The 19,977-nt window shown below is 49.2% G+C and overlaps 1 protein-coding gene across 3 annotated transcripts; it reads left to right on the plus strand.

Moving 5' to 3' along the window:
• Positions 1 to 3,835: 3,835 nt before the first annotated feature.
• On the plus strand, positions 3,836 to 19,474 carry SLC38A7 (solute carrier family 38 member 7). 3 transcript variants are annotated; one of them, XM_064273953.1, is made up of 12 exons: positions 3,843 to 3,925; positions 4,538 to 4,649; positions 7,758 to 8,183; positions 12,101 to 12,299; positions 12,505 to 12,649; positions 13,528 to 13,626; positions 14,187 to 14,244; positions 14,458 to 14,572; positions 15,843 to 15,990; positions 16,553 to 16,752; positions 17,682 to 17,736; positions 19,257 to 19,474. In XM_064273953.1, exons 3-12 carry the CDS (start codon positions 7,914 to 7,916, stop codon positions 19,357 to 19,359), a joined length of 1,392 nt encoding a protein of 463 aa, XP_064130023.1. In that variant the 5' UTR covers positions 3,843 to 3,925; positions 4,538 to 4,649; positions 7,758 to 7,913; the 3' UTR covers positions 19,360 to 19,474. The 3 variants fall into 3 exon arrangements, with proteins under 3 accessions (XP_064130024.1, XP_064130023.1, XP_023412292.1); XM_023556524.2 differs by having other exon boundaries at positions 3,879 to 3,925; positions 4,497 to 4,649; XM_064273954.1 differs by lacking the exon at positions 4,538 to 4,649 and having other exon boundaries at positions 3,836 to 3,925.
• The last annotated feature ends 503 nt before the right edge of the window (positions 19,475 to 19,977 follow it).

Genomic DNA, 19,977 nt, shown 5'->3' on the forward strand with positions numbered 1-19,977 from the left:
CCATTGTCTGCTGTCTTTTTTTCTTCTAATGAGAGGAATGGGGTAGGAGTGGCTATGTATCCCAGGAGTTAAGCTCTGCTAACCATAAGCCAATAGATGTGTTGGCTATTCCAAATACAGACTGAAGACACATCTCTTCTTCATGAGCCATTTGGCTTATCCATCCAAAGAAGCTGAGAATATGGGTATAAATCCCTTGGACTCTGGGGGACAAGTGGAGTACCACGAAGGATCCTGTGGGTATCAGGGAGGCCCAGTAGGTAAAGTAAATAAAGAGTGAATGAAGTAAAAGCATGACGTGAACTGGATGTAAGATGACCTTTGGTGACCAACCCTCCTCTTCAATATTGAGGAGTAGTAGGGAAAAGGGGGGCGCCCAGGATTGCAGGTCTTAAAATTTTCAAGAAAAATGGAAATCCCAGTTTTTATGGAAGGTCCATTGATGTCTAAAGGTTGACAACTAATTAAATTTTTTAAAAAATGATTTGCAAGCAACATTGCAGAAAGTTGTGCCCTCTGTGTCTGTGGACATTTAGCATTGGCACCTGCTTGGTGTCAGTCCTGTCTGTGGTCATTCTGTCCCCTTCTGCTCAGTACTAGTTACCACGCAAGATTTGACAGCTACTGGCCTGGCGGGCAGTGGAGCAGGAGTCAGACCCAGAGGCCATCCAGAGTGTTTTCATATATTTATTTTTCATTATTTTAAAATAATCATCTGATGATACCATTATTGGGATCATGTGTGGCTTTGTTTCTAATGTTGGCTTTTATTGGTTGGTTGGTGACTTTCAGTTTTTTTTTGTAGATGATAATATGTAAGACATTTGCCAATTCCAGCATTTTTTACATGTACAATTCAGTGGCAACAGTTATATTAATCATGTCCTGCAACCATCACCAGCGTCCATGGCCACATTTTCCGTCACCATAAACAGATAACCCAATGTTTGCTGAACAGTGACTACTCCCCCTTACCCTTCCCTCCAGCGCCTGATCCATAGAGTGTGTTTGTTTCCTAATCCGTAGTGTTCGATGGCCATTGGAAACGGAAAGCAGGCTCTGCATGTCCTTGATGATCCTTACCCCTTGAGGGACATAGTGTTTGGGGGTTGGGGGAGTGTTGCTCCTGACTCTGCTTCATCTGTTGTTCCTGTTGCTAATGGACACATCCAGATGGTAAAAGAGTGAACAGACTGGTTCACTAGATGTCTTCGGAAAATGATCTTAAAAGGGGAAAAATAAACGTTAGTCAGCTGTTCCCTAAAGTGACTACATAGCTTATGAGACAGTCTCCCTGTTTCTAGCAAAAAATGGTTGAAAGTATGCTGCCAAGCTCTCAACTAACTGGAAATGGAACTTGACCACACTGCTGGCCTCCCTGTTTTTAAACGCATGTATTGCCCGCTCACCCTGGACTGAATCCCATTCCTCACCGAAAACAGTCACACGGTGTGTGAGCCCTGTTTTTCTCAGGAGCTCAAGCTGTTTGCCTATAAATGTCCTTGTCTCTAAGTCTGGCTCTAAGATATTACCTTTCTCTAACCTGACGGAGATGGGGAGTTTACCTGCACCAAAGAAAGTCATGCCTTTGTTTCATTATAATTTAAGGTAAAATAGTCCCCAAATCTGGAGAGTAATCACCTGGAGAGCTTATTTAAAATATTGGCCTCATCTCTAGCATTCTGATTCAGTATGTCTGGGATAAGGCTTGGGAACCTATTTTTAAAAATAAAAGATTTCTGGGTGACTCAGATACAGCTGGCCCCATGGACCAGCCGACTGGGCAGTATTAGACTAACCTGTTTCAGGCTTATATCTAAACAAACCAAAGTCCAGCTCACTCAACCAGCTTGAAAATTTTGTTTTTAGCTTTTTTCATTGCTACTGGACTACAGAATTTTTTTTAACAGGAATTATTGGTTTATGTCCAATGATAAATGAAAGACCAATTTTTTCTTTTTCAAACTGATATAAAAGTATTAAGAATAGTACAGTTTTCTCAATGATAATTGTGCTTGTTTTAGAAAATAAAATATAAAAGTCTCCAATACCTACCACCTGGAGATAACGGTTGACTATATTAAATAATCTTCCATAGATTTTTCTATGCAAATTTTTACATGGCCGAGATTGTATTTATATAATGTACCCTGTGCTGCCCTCAGCAATCCATGAAGAGAAGGAGGAATGGCAAACCACTTCAGGGCAGACAGACACAGTCCTGTGCCACACAGGGCTTCACTGTGTAGATGCCAGGGGATCTTCTTGCTAGTCCTTCCCAACAACAGACCAGAGTGTAGAAATCATGTCTGATTTGTGAGCTCTGCCCCTGATCCCAGCCCCAGCCCCCCAAATATCTGCAGTCTTTCAAAGATAAGTAAAAACTTAGGAGGAACTAGCACGTAATCAATTGGGTATTAAATGACAAGAATGAGGTTTGATCTGCTTGACAGCATATACAAAAAATTAATTCAAAATGGATCACACACCTAAATATGAAAGGTAAAACAGCTTCTAGAAGAAAACAAAAGAATGTCTTCACAACTTTAGAGTAGGCAAATATTTCTTAAATGACACACAAAGCACTAATCTTGGAACTTCATTCAAATTAAAGATTTTTTTTTATCAAAGAAAACCAATAGAGTGAAGAACCAAAACCAGACATATAGATAACTGAGGACTAGAATTCAGAATATATAAAGAACTCTCACAAATCAGTAAGACAATCCAACCTAAAAAAATGAGCAGAGGTCTTGAACAGACACTTTACAAAAAAGGGCTATTCAATAACCGATAAACTTGAAAAAGTACGATATTGATCAGGAAAACAAAACCACTATGAGATACCACTATCCACCTACTAAAGTGGCTAAAATAAGTCTGACAATAGCAAGTGAAAACAAGGAAGTAGAGCAACTAGAACTCATACACTGCCGGTGGAAGTAAATACACCTAGCAGTATTTACTGGAGCTGCACACATACCCCTGCCCTATACAGGTCTATCAAGGACTCCGTAGACTAAATACACACAAAGGATTACTAATAAAACTGAAGAAACCTGAGTAAGGTCAGTGGGTTGTGTCAATGTACTGGTTGTGATACTGTAGTATAGTTTTGCAAAAAGTCTCCATCGAGAGTAACTGGGTAAAGGATACATGACTTCTCTGATTCTTTCAATTGCATGTGAATACACAATTTCTCCATAAAATTTTCTATTAAAAGGGTGAATGAGAAAGGGATTCATGGAGAGGTAGGTGTAGCAGAGCATATTCTCATGATGTGGATGAGGACATTGGAATGCAGAAGATAGTGTGACAACTTGTGAGTGGTACACAGCCAGGAACAGAAGCCAGGGCTCCGGACACCCATTCTTTCGACAAATATTCATTGAGTACCTACAACGTGCTAAAGAACTGTTCTAGAATCTAGGCCCTGGAGTAACAACCGTGAACAATATACATAGAAAAGACAGCTCAAGGAGGTAAGAATGATCCCAACGGTCCTCAGTAAAAGCAGCCCCAGAATCACTGGTTGTGGGCTTGAAGGTAGGGCAGAGACATGTTGGAGTGATGGGGTGGGGTGGGGTATGGAGGGGATAGCTTTGGCCCACTGCAGCTGCACTGGCGAAGACGTCAAATCTACAAATGAGATTCTTGTGAGGAAGGGGCAATGTTTGGTTTGGACAAGAGACCAGGACTAAAAGTAACAGGATAAGCACAACCAGACTGGGCGCAAGGCTGGCTCAGGGGAATGCTATCCGGTGGGGAACTCAGGCAGCAGATGTTGTCCTGGGTTGATATCTCCGGAAAACTACAACTCCCAGCGTGCCTCGCGGCGCGCCCTTAGCCGGAGCGGTCATGTGATCGATGTCACGTGTCTCTGCAGCCGGCTCGGGCTTGAAGCACCGTAGGAAGGTGGTAGGAGGTAGGTTATAGAGGGTAGAAGGTACGGACAGTGGATGGGTTAGGTTCTTCGGTCCCCAAAGCCCCCCTACCGCGGCAGAGTTCGGGCACAATTACTGCAGGGCTCTGTAGCCCGGTGACCTTGGCCCCACGCCCGCCTTCTGTCGCGCCGGCGCCGCCGGACCTTTGCCCTGCCTGTCTCCTCCACCTCGTCCTAGGCCGGAGTCTAGCCCTGGAGTCCCTCCGAGTTTTCCCTACAGCGGCCTGCCGTTATCGCTTCAGGTCTAGGAATCGTCCCTTCGTCCCGTGTGGGCCCAAACCCACCTCTCAATGCAGCACACTCCTCGTATTTCAGGGCTCCAGCTCCAGGCTGGACTGGGCACCCACTCAGGTTGGGATCGGAGGGGGCTAGTGCAATGAGCACAACTCTGGGGTGAGCATCTGGGCATCAGGCTTCCAGTTCAGGTTCTGCCAACTACCCTGTAACCTTAGTCTACCGCTCCTTCCGTGGGCCCGTTTCCCCATCTGATCTGGCTCGTTCCATGAGTTAAAGCCAGAGCCACTCAGTTCCCCCTACTTTTTGTTGAGGCCAGCATAGAAACAACCTGCACTCTCTGCTGACGGCGGATTTTAGGTAAAGTCTTGAGAAAGAAGTAATTGGGGCCAGAGAGTGAACCGAGGAGAATCAGATCACAGTTCTTTGGGGAGAAGGACCTCTACCATAGCCAGTTGAGTGGAAAGAACAGGTAAACTGGGGACCATGCTGCTGAGCAATGGGGCCGGGGCGGGGGGGTGGGAGGGCGGGGGGAATGTGTGAGAGATCTTAGACTAATGCACAGCCTACAAGAGGTAGAGCCACCCTGCCTCTGAGCTTCATAGGCACCGCAGCCTGAGCGCTTATGTGGGTGACAGCGGAGGCTGGGCAGATGACTACTCCTTCTAGGAGAGAATCAGAAGGCTGCACCAAGCTTCACAACTTTGGACAAGTCACTCTATAGACCTAGGCCTCTGTCTGTGATGTGAGGGTGGTGGAGGAGGTGATCCCGTGATTTTGGCAGCACCGAATTTCCAGGACTCTTTCTGGAGCTATGTTGGAAGCCTGGAAGTCCTGAGCTGCCTTCGCTACCCAGCACCCTAGTCTTAGTTCTGCTTTGAATTTTTGCTGAGTTGCTGGCTGGGTGGCAGGTTACGTAAGAGGAAGCTCCGTGGCACCTAACTGATGTTTCTGGATTTGGAGCCAGCAGAGGGGTGTTTCCTCTGAAGCTGTGCCCCTCGATTTCAAGCTTGGTGAGAGATGTCTGAGAGCTCCTTTAGTTTCCCTTTTACCTCCCATGAGTGCAGGGCTCCCAGCTTTGCTTATCCATCATCAGGAAGAACAGTGGGAAGCATCTGACCACCCAAGGGCCCTGGTTAGTCATCCTAAACCCCCAGTGAGCTGAGGGCATCAGGAGGGATGCTGCCTATGATGGGTAGTAGTTGGGTCAGTCATTATTGTGGCATCTGATCAGTCTCCTGTACCTCGTGGGCTAAACCAGGAAGGGACAAGTGGAGAGTAAAATGCAGCATTTTGTATGGACAGCCTGGGTTCAGGACTCAGGCCAGAGGAGACTGAAGGAAGGAGTCTGACAGATTTCATCGGCCTGTGTGGTAGCTGTCCAGCAGCAGCCTCTGCAGAAGGCCACTTCTGGCTCCTCACTGCCCACTCAGCCCCTGCCCTTTTAACCTGGCCTTCATGTTGCTCGGATTCAGCAATTGGAATCCACCAGGCACTCCTTGGAAACTCTACAGGGCAGTTTTGCTCTGTCCTGTAGGGTCGCTATGAGTTGGAATCGACTCAGCGGCAATGGGTTTGGTTTTGGGGTTTTGGTTCATGTTGCTCTTTCTTCCTTCCTCTTAGCTGCCCTAGTGCCCTTGTGTCCGTTGTTGCCTAGCTGTGGCACCAGGCCTTGCTTTGGGCAGGGTTCTGCTCCTTGTGGAGCCCTGGTGGTGCAGGAGTTAAGAGCTTCGCTGCTAACCAAAAGGTTGGCAGTTTGAATCCACCAGGCTCCCCTTGGAAACTCTATAGCACAGTCGTGCTCTGTGTTAGAGGGTCATTATGAGTGGCAATGGACTGGAGGTTTGGTTTGGTTTTGGCTGCCTCCTGCTTGCTTAGGATTAAGGCTCCTTAGGCATGATGAGAATGAGGAGCATGAAAAGGGCCATTTGCAAAAATAACAGCAGTAGCCTTTTTTGAATCTTAAACCCTTACCTATGTTAATGCATTTCTTACAGTAACCTGTGAGGCAAGTGCTGTTGTTATCTCCATTTTCCAGGAAAGGAAAGGAGGTCTAGAAAGGCAGAGTGACTTGCCAGAGGTCACACAGCTAAGAAGTGGAGGAGTTAGGATTCTGACTTCAAAGTCTAATCAGAGACTGAGATCACAGCCCCTCCCTGCTCAGGGCTGCTCTGGGTCTGGGGCCATCCTTTCTCTGAAGAGTATTCAGGCTGTGAGCTGAACCTTGATAGCAGTGAAGATCAGAGCATCTCAAGGTTCTGGGAAGAAGAAGCCTCTTCTCATTTTTCAAGGGGGAGGCCTAAGGCCAGAGAAGAAGCTGTAACTCATCTCTGTTTACCAAGGGAGTGAAGAGAATCTATCAGGTGACAAGCCTGTTACAGAGTTCAGCTGTGCCCGAAGATGAAAGTACCATCTTCGGCACAGGGGTGGGGCACACACAAACAGATGGATGCTCCAGGGACAGACAGGTCCCAGCTCCACCACTGACCACCGCATGACACAGGTTAGAGTGCTTCACCTCTCTGGAGCTCATTTTCCTCCTTGGTAAGGTGGTGACAGTCATACCCACCTCTTAGGGCTACTGTGAGGATTGAATGAGATAAAGCATTCTGAGACTGCAGCAGTGGCTGTTGATAGTAACAGTACACATGACACGTTCGGCCCCACAGCCTTGCAGTCTAGCCCAGGAGAACAAGTCTGGTGCCATGAAGTGCTAGCACATGAGGAAATGCTGAGAGGGAACCTGATGAGCAAGGCCAGGCCCCAGGTTGCTCTGCAGAGATCTCAGTGAGTGTCCCAGGAAGTGGGGAAGAAGTGGGACCCAGAAGCATGGCTGGCATAGAGGGACTGGAGCATTGAAAGCAGGGGATCAGTAATCCGTTATTTCCCTGAGGACCCAGATGTGACAGGTACCAGGAATGGCGCCACTTCCAAGCTTTGGGCTGTCTTCATCATAGTCAATGCCTGCCTGGGAGCAGGGCTGCCCAACTTCCCAAGGGGGGCCCCATTGCTCGGGGAGAGGAGGGAGAATTGGCCTGAATTTCAAAGGGCCTTAAAAGCCACACCGAATTTAGACTCTGGACCAGAGGGAGGCGTGCTGAGCTGGAATGCTTTGAAACAGCCTTGGTTCTTTACCCAGGTGCCCTTGGCCCTGTGGTGTGGAAAAGGCTGGGAAGCCAGGCAGATCTGGATCAAAATCTTGCTCAGCCACCTGCTGGTATGTGACAGTGATTTGACCTCTTAAGTCTTCTGACATATGGATTCAGTAAAATAAGATATCCCCCTGTGACACACCTAGTCCTAAGCCTGGCCTCTCCCTAGTGCTGACATAGGAGTACTCCTCCTCCTTGTATTTACACTTTAATTACCGTATGGGCCTGCAATCATGAAGCAAGCAGGATTTGCATTTGCCATATTTCTGTATCTGCCATTCCACACTGTGGTACCAATGTGGTATTCTGTACAGAGGCACACATGGATTTGAATCCTAGCCAGTGATCTTGGGAAAGTTAATTGACCTTTCTGTGCCCGAGTCTCCCCATCTTAAAGTAACAGTAGTACCTGCCTTTGTCCCTTCTAGGTGGAGAAGAGCCAGAGCCCACAGGCCTCCCAGGGTAGGAGCTTGAACGGGCTGGTGCTGCCCTCCACCTGAGCTCTGGCTGTCCCCTTCACTGCCCAGGGGATGTGATCGTGAGACAGAACCCACAGACTCTGCAGGCAGAGGGCTCTTGGGAGAATGGCCCAGGTCAGCATCAACAGCGACCCTGGCGAATGGGGCTGGAGCACGGACGCCGGGGAGCGGGCCCGCTTGCTGCAGAGCCCATGTGTGGACACAGCCCCCAAGGGTGATGGGGAGGCCTCTCCCGGGGGTCCGGGCAGAGGCACCACTTCCACACTTGGGGCCATCTTCATCGTAGTCAACGCCTGCTTGGGGGCAGGGCTGCTGAACTTCCCAGCAGCCTTCAGTACTGCTGGGGGCGTGGCAGCTGGCATCACACTGCAGATGGTAAGTGCACTGGCATGGAGAGTAAGGATGCCATTCAGGTGGTGGGTCTGGGCCCTTTGCCTCAAAAAGAACACTTTGGATCAAAGATGGCCGGTAGGTGACACACATACTGCTGTTCTCCTCTCCCTCACACACAGCACACATTACTAATCTGTTCAAGCGTTCTTTCCTCTGAGCCCAGGTGAGGCTCTGAAAGCCTTCCCAACAATCAGGGAAGTTTGAAATTTAACAGCATATTTAGTTATTTTAGGTGTTACATTAATTTTTTAGTTATGTTTAAAAAGAGGGTCCTTATCATTTGGAATTACTTACTGAAATATTTGCTGATGAAGTAATATGAACTTTGTATTTGCTCCAAAACAATCCAGACTGGGGGTGGGGGGGGAGGAATAGATGAAACAAGAGTGGCCAAGAAGTAATTGTTTCTGAAGCTCCGTGATAGGTCGATGCTGTTGTTGTTAGGTGCCGCCGAGTTGGTTCCGACTCACAGCGACCCTGTGCACAACAGAACAAAACACTGCCTGGTCCTACGCCATCCTCACAATCGTTGTTATGCTTGAGCTCATTGTTGCAGCCACTGTGTCAGTCCACCTCGTTGAGAGTCTTCTTCTTTTCCACTGACCCTGTACTCTGCCAAGCATGATGTCCTTCTCCAGGGACTCATCCCTCCTGACAACGTGTCCAAAGTATGTAAGACACAGTCTCGTCATCCTTGCCTCTAAGGAGCATTCTGGCCGCACTTCTTCCAAGACAGATTTGTTCATTCTTTTTGTAGTCCATGGTATATTCAATATTCTTCGCCAACACCACAATTCAAAGACGTCAACTCTTCTTTGGTCTTCCTTATTCATTGTCCAGCTTTCACATGCATATGATGTGATTGAAAATACCATGGCTTGGGTCAGGCGCACCTTAGTCTTCAGGGTGACATCTTTGCTCTTCAACGCTTCGAAGAGGTCCTTTGCAGCAGATTTGCCCACTGCAATGCGTCTTTTGATTTTTTGACTGCTGCTTCCATGGCTGTTGATTGTGGAGCCAAGTGAAATGAAATCCTTGACAACTTCAATCTCTTCTCCGTTTATCATGATGTTGCTCATTGGTCCAGTTTTGAGCACTTTTGTTTTCTTTATGTTGAGGTGTAATCCATACTGAAGGCTGTGGTCCTTGATCTTCATTAGTAAGTACTTCTAGACCTCTTTACTTTCAGCAAGCAAGGTTGTGTCATCTGCATAACGCAGGTTGTTAATGAGTCTTCCTCCAATCTTGATGCCCTGTTCTTCATATAGTCCAGCTTCTCGTATTATTTGTTCAGCATACAGATTAAATAGGTATGGTGAAAGAATGCAAGCCTGACACACACCTTTCCTGACTTTCAACCAATCTGTATCCCCCTGTTCTGTCCAAACAACTGCCTCTTGACCTGTGTAAAGGTTCCTCATGAGCACAATTAAGTGTTCTGGAATTCCCATTCTTCGCAGTGTTATCCATAGTTTGTTATGATCCACGCAATCGAATGCCTTTGCAGAGTCAGTAAAACACAGGTAAACATCCTTCTGGTATTCTCTGCTTTCAGCAGGGATCCATCTGACATCAGCAATGATATCCCTGGTTCCACATCCTCTTCTGAAACCAGCCTGAATTTCTGGCAGTTCCCTGTCGATATACTGCTGCAGCTGTTTTTGAATGATCTTCAGCAAAATTTTGCTTGCGTGTGATATTAATGATATTGTTCTATAATTTCCACATTCGGTTGGATCATCTTTCTTGGGAATAGGCATAAATATGGATCTCTTCCAGTCAGTTGGCCAGGAAGCTGTCTTCCATATTTCTTAGCATAGATGAGTGAGCACCTCCAGTGCTGCATCTGTTTGTTGAAATATCTCAATTGAAATTCCATCAATTCCCAGAGCCTTGTTTTTCACCAATGCCTTCAGAGCAGCTTGGACTTCTTCCTTCAGTACCATCAGTTCCTGATTATATGCCACTTCTTGAAATGGTTGAATATTGACTAATTCTTTTTGGTATAATGACTCTGTGTATTCCTTCCATCTTCTTTTGATGCTTCATGCATCATTTAATATTTTCCCCATAGAATCCTTCACTATTGCAACTTGAGGCTTGAATTTTTTTTCAGTTCTTTCAGCTTGAGAAATGCCGAGCATGTTCTTCCCTTTTGGTTTTCCATCTCCAGCTCTTTGCACATGTCATTAGAATACTTTACCTTGTCTTCTCGAGAGGCCCTTTGAAATCTTTCGTTCAGTTCTTTTACTTTATCAATTCTTCCTTTTGCTCTAGCTGCTTGACGCTCAAGACCAAGTTTCAGAGTCTCCTCTGACATCCATCTTGGTCTTTTCTTTCTTTCCGGTCTTTTCAGTGACCTCTTGCTTTCTTCATGGATGATGTCCTTGATGTCATTCCACAACTCGTCTAGTCTTCGGTCACTAGTGTTCAATGTGTCAAATCTGTTCTTCAGATGGTCTCTAAATTCAGGTGGAATATACTCAAGGTCATAAGCTCTCGTGGACTTGCTCTGATTTTCTTCAGTTTCAGCTTGAACTTGCATATGAACAATTGATGGTCCATTCCACAGCCGGCCCCTGGCCTTGTTCTGACTGATGATATTGAGCTTTTCCATTGTCTCTTTCTACAGATGTAGTCAATTTGATTTCTGTGTGTTCCATCTGGCGAGGTCCATGTGTATAGTCGCCGTTTATGTTGGTGAAAGAAGGTATTTGCGACGAAGAAGTCGTTGGTCTTGCAGAATTCTGTCATTCGATCTCTGGCGTTGTTTCTATCAACAAGGCCATATTTTCCAACTACTGGTCCTTCTTCTTTGTTTCCAACTTTCACATTCCCATCGCCAGTAATTATCAATGTATCTTGATTGCATGTTCGATCAATTTCAGACTGCAGCAGCTGATAAAAATCTTCTGTTTCTTCATCTTTGGCCCTGGTGGTTGGTGCATAAATTTGAATAATAGTCGTATTAACTGGTCTTCCTTGTAGGCATATGGATATTATCCTATCACTGACAGCGTTGTACTTCAGGATAGATCTTGAAACGTTCTTTTTGACGATGAATGCAACACCATTCCTCTTCGAGTTGTCATTGCCAGCATAGTAGACTATATGATTGTCCAATTGAAAATGGCCAATACCAGTCCATTTCACCTCACTAATGCCTAGGATTTCGATGTTTATGCATTCCATTTCATTTTTGACAATTTCCAATTTTCCTAGATTCATACTTCATACATTCCAGGTTCGGATTATTAATGGATGTTTGCAGCTGTTTCTTCTCATTTGAGTCGAGCCACATCAGCAAATGAAGATCCCGAAAGCTTTACTCCATCCACTTCATTAAGGTGGACTCTACTTTGAGGAGGCAGCTCTTCCTTAGTCATCTTTTGAGTGCCTTCCAACCTGGGGGGCTCATCTTCCACCACTATATCAGACAGTGTTCCGCTGCTATTCATAAGGTTTTCACTGGCAAATGCTTTTTAGAAGTAGACTGCTGGGTCCTTCTTCCTAGTCTGTCTTAGTCTGGAAGCTCAGCTGAAACCTGTCCTCCATGGGTGACCCTGCTGGTATCTGAATACCGGTGGCATAGCTTCCAGCATCACAGCAACACACAAGCCCCCACAGTACAACAAAGTGACAGACGCATGGGGGGTTGGTCGATGGGGGCCCCTAATACTCTTCTCTCTACTTCTGCATATGTTTGAAAATTTCCACAAAACTTTGTCTTTAAAGAAAATCTCAACCTGGCAGCCTCCAGCAATTGATTAAAATTGCCCTGTGAAGTAAGACTCATTTGCCAGGTCCACTTTGGGTGTTGGCCCAGGAGATGCTGAGCAGCAGAGGATGCCCTCTGGCAGGCCTTCCCATGCCCCCTTGCTCTGTGTTCCTGCCTGCAGGGCATGCTGGTTTTCATCATCAGCGGCCTGGTCATCCTGGCCTACTGCTCCCAGGCCAGCAATGAGAGAACCTACCAGGAGGTTGTGTGGGCTGTGTGCGGCAAGCTGACAGGTGTGCTGTGTGAGGTGGCCATCGCCATCTACACCTTTGGCACCTGCATCGCCTTCCTCATCATCATCGGGGACCAACAGGACAAGAGTGAGGTTCCCCCTGAGTGCCCACCGCCTCCTCTCTGGGGATCATGGGGTGGACGGACAGGGTGCTGAACACCTGCCCAAGGTCCAGCCTGGGCCCAGGCTCCATCTGGGAATCCTCCCTTAGATGGGGGCCCTGAGGCCCAGCAGAGCAGGACATCGCACCTGTGCTACCCTGGCATGACATTTGCCCCTTCCTCCCTGTGCAGTTATAGCTGTGGTGGCAGAGGGGCCCGAGGGGGTCAGCAGCGGCCCCTGGTACACGGACCGCAAATTCACCATCAGCCTCACCGCCTTCCTCTTCATCCTGCCACTGTCCATCCCCAGGGAGATCGGCTTCCAGAAATATGCCAGGTTTGGAGACTCTACCTCTCCCACCCACAGTGCCTGGCAGAAATCTGATCACAGGCAGCTGGAGAGCCAAGAGGTGCTGGGAACCCCTTCCCTGCACACCTCCTCCCCTTCTTGGGGAGCCAGAGTGGTCAAGGCAGGCTGGACCAGGGCTTACAGGGTTTTGGGTATAAGACTTCCTCTCCTGTCAACAACAAAGGAGACGTGGCCCTTTGCATCAATGAGAGATTTGGTTTTACGTGTCCTTGTCAAGGAAGGCTGGGGCTGTGCCCAGGAGCGTGCATCCAGGCTGCTGGCTGGGGCTTGCCTCTCCCTGGGAGGGTGGGATTTTTGATCATTTGGGATTGTCAGCTTGGCAGCATCCTCCATGCAGCTTGGTGTAAAGGGAGAGGACTGGCTCTCTGGCTCAGCCTCGGAAAAGATTCTCTGAAGGATCCCAGGCCCTTCTGCTTCGGTCTAGCCCATTTCCTAATCTGTGAATGAAGCTGCCATACTCAGCTGTCCCAGAGGTCCCCTTTAATGCTGACTTGCCAGTGTTTGGACTCACCCCTTTAATCGCAGTATCTCCTAGTTCTCCAAGGTCAGGTTCAGAGGATGCCCTGCTCACAGCCCTTGCCAAGTCGGGGCCGTTTTGACTGAAGCTGAACCAGTGCATTTCCCTATGGCCAGAAATGTCAGTCTGGTCCCATTTCGACTGTCCAGCTTCCTCCTAGCTGTGGCAGATTTCTTCAAAACTTATTTCTCAGGCATTTGCTTGGTATAGTCTCCTAGTTAGTTCAGTAGACACCGAGGTCACTTGAGCTGAGTGTGGCTGCCCCTGGGGATATGACTAGAGAAAGGGCGGCTGGGGAGGAGGACACTCAATCTCTCCTTCCTGGCAGCTTCCTGAGCGTTGTGGGCACCTGGTATGTCACTGCCATCATTATCATCAAATACTTCTGGCCAGATAAAGAGATGACTCCCGGGAACATCCTGACCAGGTGGGTGAGGCCCCGGGAAGAGCAGGGTCAGGAATAAAAGGCCACCAAGGCGCTCTTCCCAAGGCTTAGCTCGTCAGGGATTGACTCGTTGGCCATTGGAAGAAGGAAGCAGGAAGTTCTGATCTCTTTGTACTGAAGGGAAAAGGGAGAACCAGGGACAGGGAGAGACTTTAACCACCAACATTCAACAGATGAACAGCACAGAGACAGCCAGGGTGTAATTGAACATTTTCCGTGCTTATGCTCCCCTGTGATATCTATCTTCTACAGGTAGATGAATCTGTTTGGTTATTAAGAAGAAAAAAGTTTCCTTTTTTTGAAAGGAACAAACCAGAATAGCAAAAGCCCCAATCCATGAACCAGGAATTCTGGGTTTTGGTCCCAGAGGGCCTCTGAAAGCACGGTTTACTGCCCTGTGAGGTGGAGGTGTCTCCTCTCCCTGTTCCCATACTTCTGTGGGTCTAATGTATAGATGCTGGTTGGTGGAGGCCATGGTGGGCTGAGTGAGGAGTGGGGGTATGGGGTCCACAGGCAGCAGCACCCTGTGTATTTGTCTGCAGGCCAGCTTCCTGGGTAGCCGTGTTCAATGCCATGCCCACCATCTGCTTTGGATTTCAGGTGCCAGTTATAAGGTCCCCACCATCCCTTTAGCTCAACCCTTATCCCGGGATAGAATCCATATTCCAGGAAGGACGGGAGGAATCCTGGGAAGGATGGAGTGGGGGCCCCAGGACTTGTCCCTTGTCCCTGGGGTCTTTGTCCCTACAGTCTCTCCCTCTGGAAACGGGTGAGGTCACTCCCCCACCATGACCGTGCCCTTTACCCTGACAGTGCCACGTGAGTAGTGTGCCCGTCTTCAACAGCATGCGGCGGCCTGAGGTGAAGACCTGGGGCGGAGTGGTGACGGCCGCCATGGTCATAGCCCTTGCTGTCTACATGGGCACAGGTGAGTACTCCCCTTGAGAGCCAGGCTTGGAGTGTTCGCACGTTCCCTCACGTCCCCACAGCCTCTGGCCTAGCTTTCCTGGGAACAGCCTTGTACTCCCACCACATCAGACACTTGTAGGTATTGGCTTGAACTTGAGCTCGTGGGCTTTCTCCTGCCAAGATGAGTGATGTCTAGTAAGCACTGCTGTTCTCAGTACGGGGGGCCCAGTGGAGATGAGACAAACCTGCTGTCGTGGAAGTTAGCCTAGATGGGAAGACAGTCATGCAAAGTAAAACAATCCAGACTCAAGAAGAAGTTCTAGAGAGTGGTGAGGGCCATGATGTCACTGAAACGGTAGAGGTGTGAGTGTGACTGGGTAGGGTGACTTGAGGGAGGAGAGGTTCACAGAAGTCCCCCCTCTGAGGAGGTGATATCCGAGGAGGCCCAAATGATGAAAAGGAAGCAGAATGTGAAGACCCGAGCAAGAACATTCCAGACAGAGCAACCAGAAAATGCAAAGTCCTTGAGGCAGGAAGAGAAAGAAGGTCGATATGGTTGGACAGCGGAGGTGGAGTGAGGTCAGATGGGCAGTGGGGGCCAGACCCTTTTGGGCTTTGAGGACTTCTTGGGAGCTAGGAAGGAGGGGTTCTAAGCAGAGGAGTGGCTCAGCGAAAGATGGCTCTGGCTGGTGTATGGGGAATGGACCGGATAAGGGAGCAGGACTGGGAGACCAGGAAGAATGTCCCTGTGGCCTGCGTTCCTTCCACAGACAGTTCCTGGAGCTGCCTGTGAAGACAGCCAGGAACAAGAGACGAAGAGTCCCTATTCTCCTGGGGCCTGTGTTCTGGTTGGGGAGATGGACGATAAACAAGTAAAAAAAAAAAATTCAGAGGGATGTGTGCTCTCAAGAAAGAGAATAATAGGGAGTGGCTAGAGATAGGAGTTATTTGAGATGAGCCGGGCAGGAAACGTTCTCTGAGGGGACATCTGAACTGAGACCTGAATGAGGAGGAGATGGCAGCATGAAGATCTGGGGGAGACGGGACAGTTAGTACAGAGGCTCCGAGAGAGGAATGAGCTAGGCAAGTTCAAGACAGAAAGACGACAGCATAGCCAGACCACTTCTGGCAAGGGGGAGGAAGAAGTCAGGGAAGGACGGTGTCTGGTTACCTTGTGCCTCTCCGGAGCTGCTCCAGTGTCCTCCCAGTTTACAGCTGCACTGAGGTGTGGACAGGCCCTCCCTGCCCTCCCAGGAGTTGCCCCGAGCCCATCTTCTCCCTGCCCACAGGCATCTGTGGCTTCCTGACCTTTGGAGCTGCCGTGGACCCTGATGTGCTCCTGTCCTACCCCTCAGAGGACATGGCTGTGGCGATTGCCCGAGCCTTCATCATCCTCAGCGTGCTCACTTCCTACCCCATCCTGCACTTCTGTGGGCGGTGAGCTCCCTCCCCACCTCAGGGAAGTGCTTCCTCTCACCAGGGCCCCTTGGAGCTCCCTACGAGCCCACCCCCTGCACCTGGTCCTTTGGCCTTGTGTGGAACCTGTTTTGTAGAAGGAGAAACTGAGGCCCATGGAAGAGTGTCAGTGCCCAGTGCCTAGGATGGCTCCCCAAGATCCCGGGTCTCAGCTGCCCCCTTTGTCCCAGGGTCACCGAAATGTTCTGTGAATCCTTTAAGATCTGTAGCCAGATCCTTCCGAGCTATGACACAGACACCAATCTCCTGAGTACCCCGGGCCCTTCCTTTTAAGGAGAGTAATAGTATCAGTTCCCATGTGGTGAGCAAGGCACCAAGCCCTTCTTCACGTTCACCATCTCATCCCGTTCCCACGGCAACCCTGAGGAGAAGTGTTAGGCCCATTTTACAGAACTAGAAATCAAGGCTCAGGGATCAGAGCCTCTTCCCCACAATCTGTTCATCTGAGGGTCTGGCTTGTGTGAGCTTGGGTGGGGCTGTTAGCAGGGCCGCCTCTGAGCCCCCCTTCTCTCCGTGTGGGCAGGGCCGTGGTTGAGGGCCTGTGGCTGCGGTACCAGGGGATGCCGGTGGAGGAGGACGTGGGGCGGGAGCGGCGGCGGCGAGTGCTGCAGACGCTGGTCTGGTTCCTGCTCACCCTGCTGCTGGCGCTTTTCATCCCTGACATCGGCAAGGTCATCTCAGTGGTGGGAGGCCTGGCCGCCTGCTTCATCTTCGTCTTCCCAGGTGCAGGCCCTGGGCCTCCTTCTCACGTCCACCCAGCACTGACTCCCAGGGCCTCCCCAGCCTCAGCGCCCCACCTGTTCAAACTCTGCCTAGGAGAGTACCCACTGGCTTTTGTGGATCACCCAGCCAGGCTCACTGTCATCCCTGCCCAAGCATTGTATCCTGCAAAGAAGGGGTAGTTGTTACGTCCCTTACCTCCTTTTTACTGATGAGGAGACTGACATTCAGAGAGGCTAACAGACTTCCCCAGAGGTTAACACATACACATACTAAGTCACAAAACCTTTTCAAACACAAGTCTCGCGTCTGGGTCCGTAGCCTATACTCTTAACCACTTCATTCAAGTCTCTGCTGCTCCCTGATTATCGGGGATCTAGCTGGTTCAGCCCATTACAGCCCAGGGGCAACAGGGTCTGGTGTCAACCCCCTGATGCAGAAACTGAAAGGCCTGAATTCTAGACATAGGTCTGCCACCAGATCCCTGGGAAATTGTGGGCAAACTCAGGACTGCAGGTATCTTGTCACTTGACTGTGAGTTCATCTCTACCCAGCGTGCCTCTGGCCACGAAGCTACCTTGAAAGCCCTTGCCACTCTGCCTGGATCGAGGGGGCCATATCTGCTAGGAAGTATATGGGGGAGGCGGGGAGCCTTGGGGCGTGGCCACCACTGAGTCTCCATCCAGTGCTGCCCATATAGCTCCCATGTAGTTTCGCCTGCAGCCCAAGGGATGCTGGTCAGATGCTGCTCACTGCCAGAAGAGGGAGCAGATGCCAGGCCTCCAGCTGGGTGTGGCGTGGCAGGCAGAGGTGGAATATCTGGAAGAGTAAACACAGGCCTTTCACCTTCTGCCTCTTAGCGGTGGGCCAGGGGAGGCTAGGCCTGAGGTGAGGAGCCCACCCAGGCTCTCAGGGCACCTCTTCTCTTCCAGGACTGTGCCTCATTCAAGCCAAACTCTCTGAGATGGAGGAAGTCAAGCCAGCCAGGTAAAGCAGGGCCCAGCACATCGTCTTCTTGGGGTGGGGTGGGGCAGATGGGGGGAGTGGCCTTGAGGAACCTTAAAACAGGTAGGAGTCAGGAGACCTGCATATCTGTGAAAAATACGGGGTTTTTTAGTACTCAGAGAAGAAGAGTAATAGGTAATAGTTGTTCCCATTCAAACACTACAGAAAGACTTAAGAGAAAAAAAGGCCGTTTTCATGCCCAGCCCACACCCCACCCCATTCCTTCTCCAAAGACAGTTCCCTGTTATCAGGCTGATGTGTGCCCTTCTAGACCATTCTGTGCATGTACATGTCTCTGTGTGTACATAGATGAATATGTATACACAAACGGGCTTTTGTCTAGTTTTGTTTTTGTCAGAATGGTTCCATGCCAGACATACTGCTCTACCACTTGCTTCCTTGCCCCCCAAACCATATGTCTTGGAGATCCTTCCATGTCAGGGTGCCTAGATCCACTTCTTTCTTTTTTCAGTGGCTGTAGAATAGTCTGTTGTATGAAAGTGCCCTGAGTGTGAATATTCTTGTATAGGCACTTCTGGAAAGACATGCTGAAGGACCTGGGTAGGATGGATTCCTAGAGGGAAGTTGCTGGGTCACAGGGCACGTTCCTTTTCACTTTGCCTCCAAAAAAGCAGGACTCCTTACAGTCCCAGCAGCAGTGAAGGAGAGCACCCTTTTCGCCACACCCCTGCCAGCTCTGCATAGAACAGTCTTTTTTACTTTTGTTTTGTTTGAGAGGAAAACATTACATTGTTTTAATATGCCCATTCCCGGAGTTATAGAGGTTGAGAACAGGTTACACACTTGGAAGGAAAAAATTATTAGGTAATACTTTTTCATTGAAGAAAACTGGGAAAATACAGTTGAGTCTAAAAAAGATAAAAATCACACTGCCAATACCAGGTTATAACTCCGTTGCTATTTTTGATGAACATATTCGCAAATATCTTTTTTTTTTTTTTAACAAAATGAATCACACTCCACGTGACCTGCCTTTTCTTGAACATCTTTCCACCAGGACCTTCATTCTCATCCTGGTCCTGTCCTTGACTTGCTGTGACCGGTCAGCATTAGATAATCCCATTAGGTCTTGGTCTCCTTATCTGTGGGCTAGGGATAATACAAGGAGTCGAGTCCCTGGGTGGCGCGAATGGTTAAGCGCTGCACTAGTAGCCAAAAGGTTGGCACTTCAAACCCACTTAGAGGCACCTCAGAAGACAGGCCTGGCAATCTGCTTCCAAAAGATCACAGCCTCAGAAACCTTGTGGAGCAGTTCTTCTCTGCATACGTGGGGTCACCACGACTTAATGACAACTAACAATAGCAACAGGGGTAATATACTCCACCAGCCCTGATTACATTTGAATGGAAAGTCCTTGGGAAGATAGGAAGTACCCTGCAAACAGAAGTGGTATAATTACGGTAGTTAACTGATCTTTTGGAGTCTGGAGAATCATGGGATGGGATGACTAACCAGGCCTCTCTCGCCTTCTGCCCTACAGCTGGTGGGCGCTGGTCAGTTACGGAGTCCTCTTGGTCACCCTGGGAGCCTTCATCTTTGGCCAGACCACAGCCAACGCCATCTTTGTGGATCTCTTGGCCTAACCACTGTCTCCCAAAGAAGATACAGCCTTTGCCAAGGACCCATCTCTTAGGGCTGTGGGGCCACCCCGAGTCTGGTGTCATTCCCCTGGACTGGTGGGATGGCATCCAGACCTTCTCTTCCAGGGACAGTTCTGGGTGAAAGCAGGGCCCATGCCTCTGGATAACTCAAACCCAGCTCCCTTCCTGCTCCCCAGTCCTGGCAGTGCCATGGATGGTGGGAGGAGGTCTTGCATTACAGAGGAACCCTCCCCCCAACTCTCCACTTCTCCATGCTTGAAACCCGTGAGTGAAGAGGGACAGTAGGCCTTGGAACAAAGGACCCAGGCTGACTTCCCTCTGGAGGAAGACTGTGGGCAAGGAGCCACTTGCTCTCCACAGAATGCCTGTCCTGGATAGGGCTGTGCTCAGTATCCCCACGCTCAGTGACTGCTCCAGAGGCAACAGAGGTGGGTAGATCCAGGCCTCATCCACTCCCTGCTGAGCCCACAGTGAGCCTGGTAGACATCTTTCCCATGGCTAGCAGACCTCTCCCAGGTCTTTTGGGGCCCCACTCTGTCTCTTTCCCCAAACATGAGGGTCCAAGCGGGCATCCCTTTCCTCCTACACCCCCAGGATATC

This window comes from Loxodonta africana, chromosome 21, assembly GCF_030014295.1.
Source record: "Loxodonta africana isolate mLoxAfr1 chromosome 21, mLoxAfr1.hap2, whole genome shotgun sequence".
In the NCBI taxonomy this organism is placed as follows: Eukaryota; Metazoa; Chordata; class Mammalia; order Proboscidea; family Elephantidae; genus Loxodonta; species Loxodonta africana.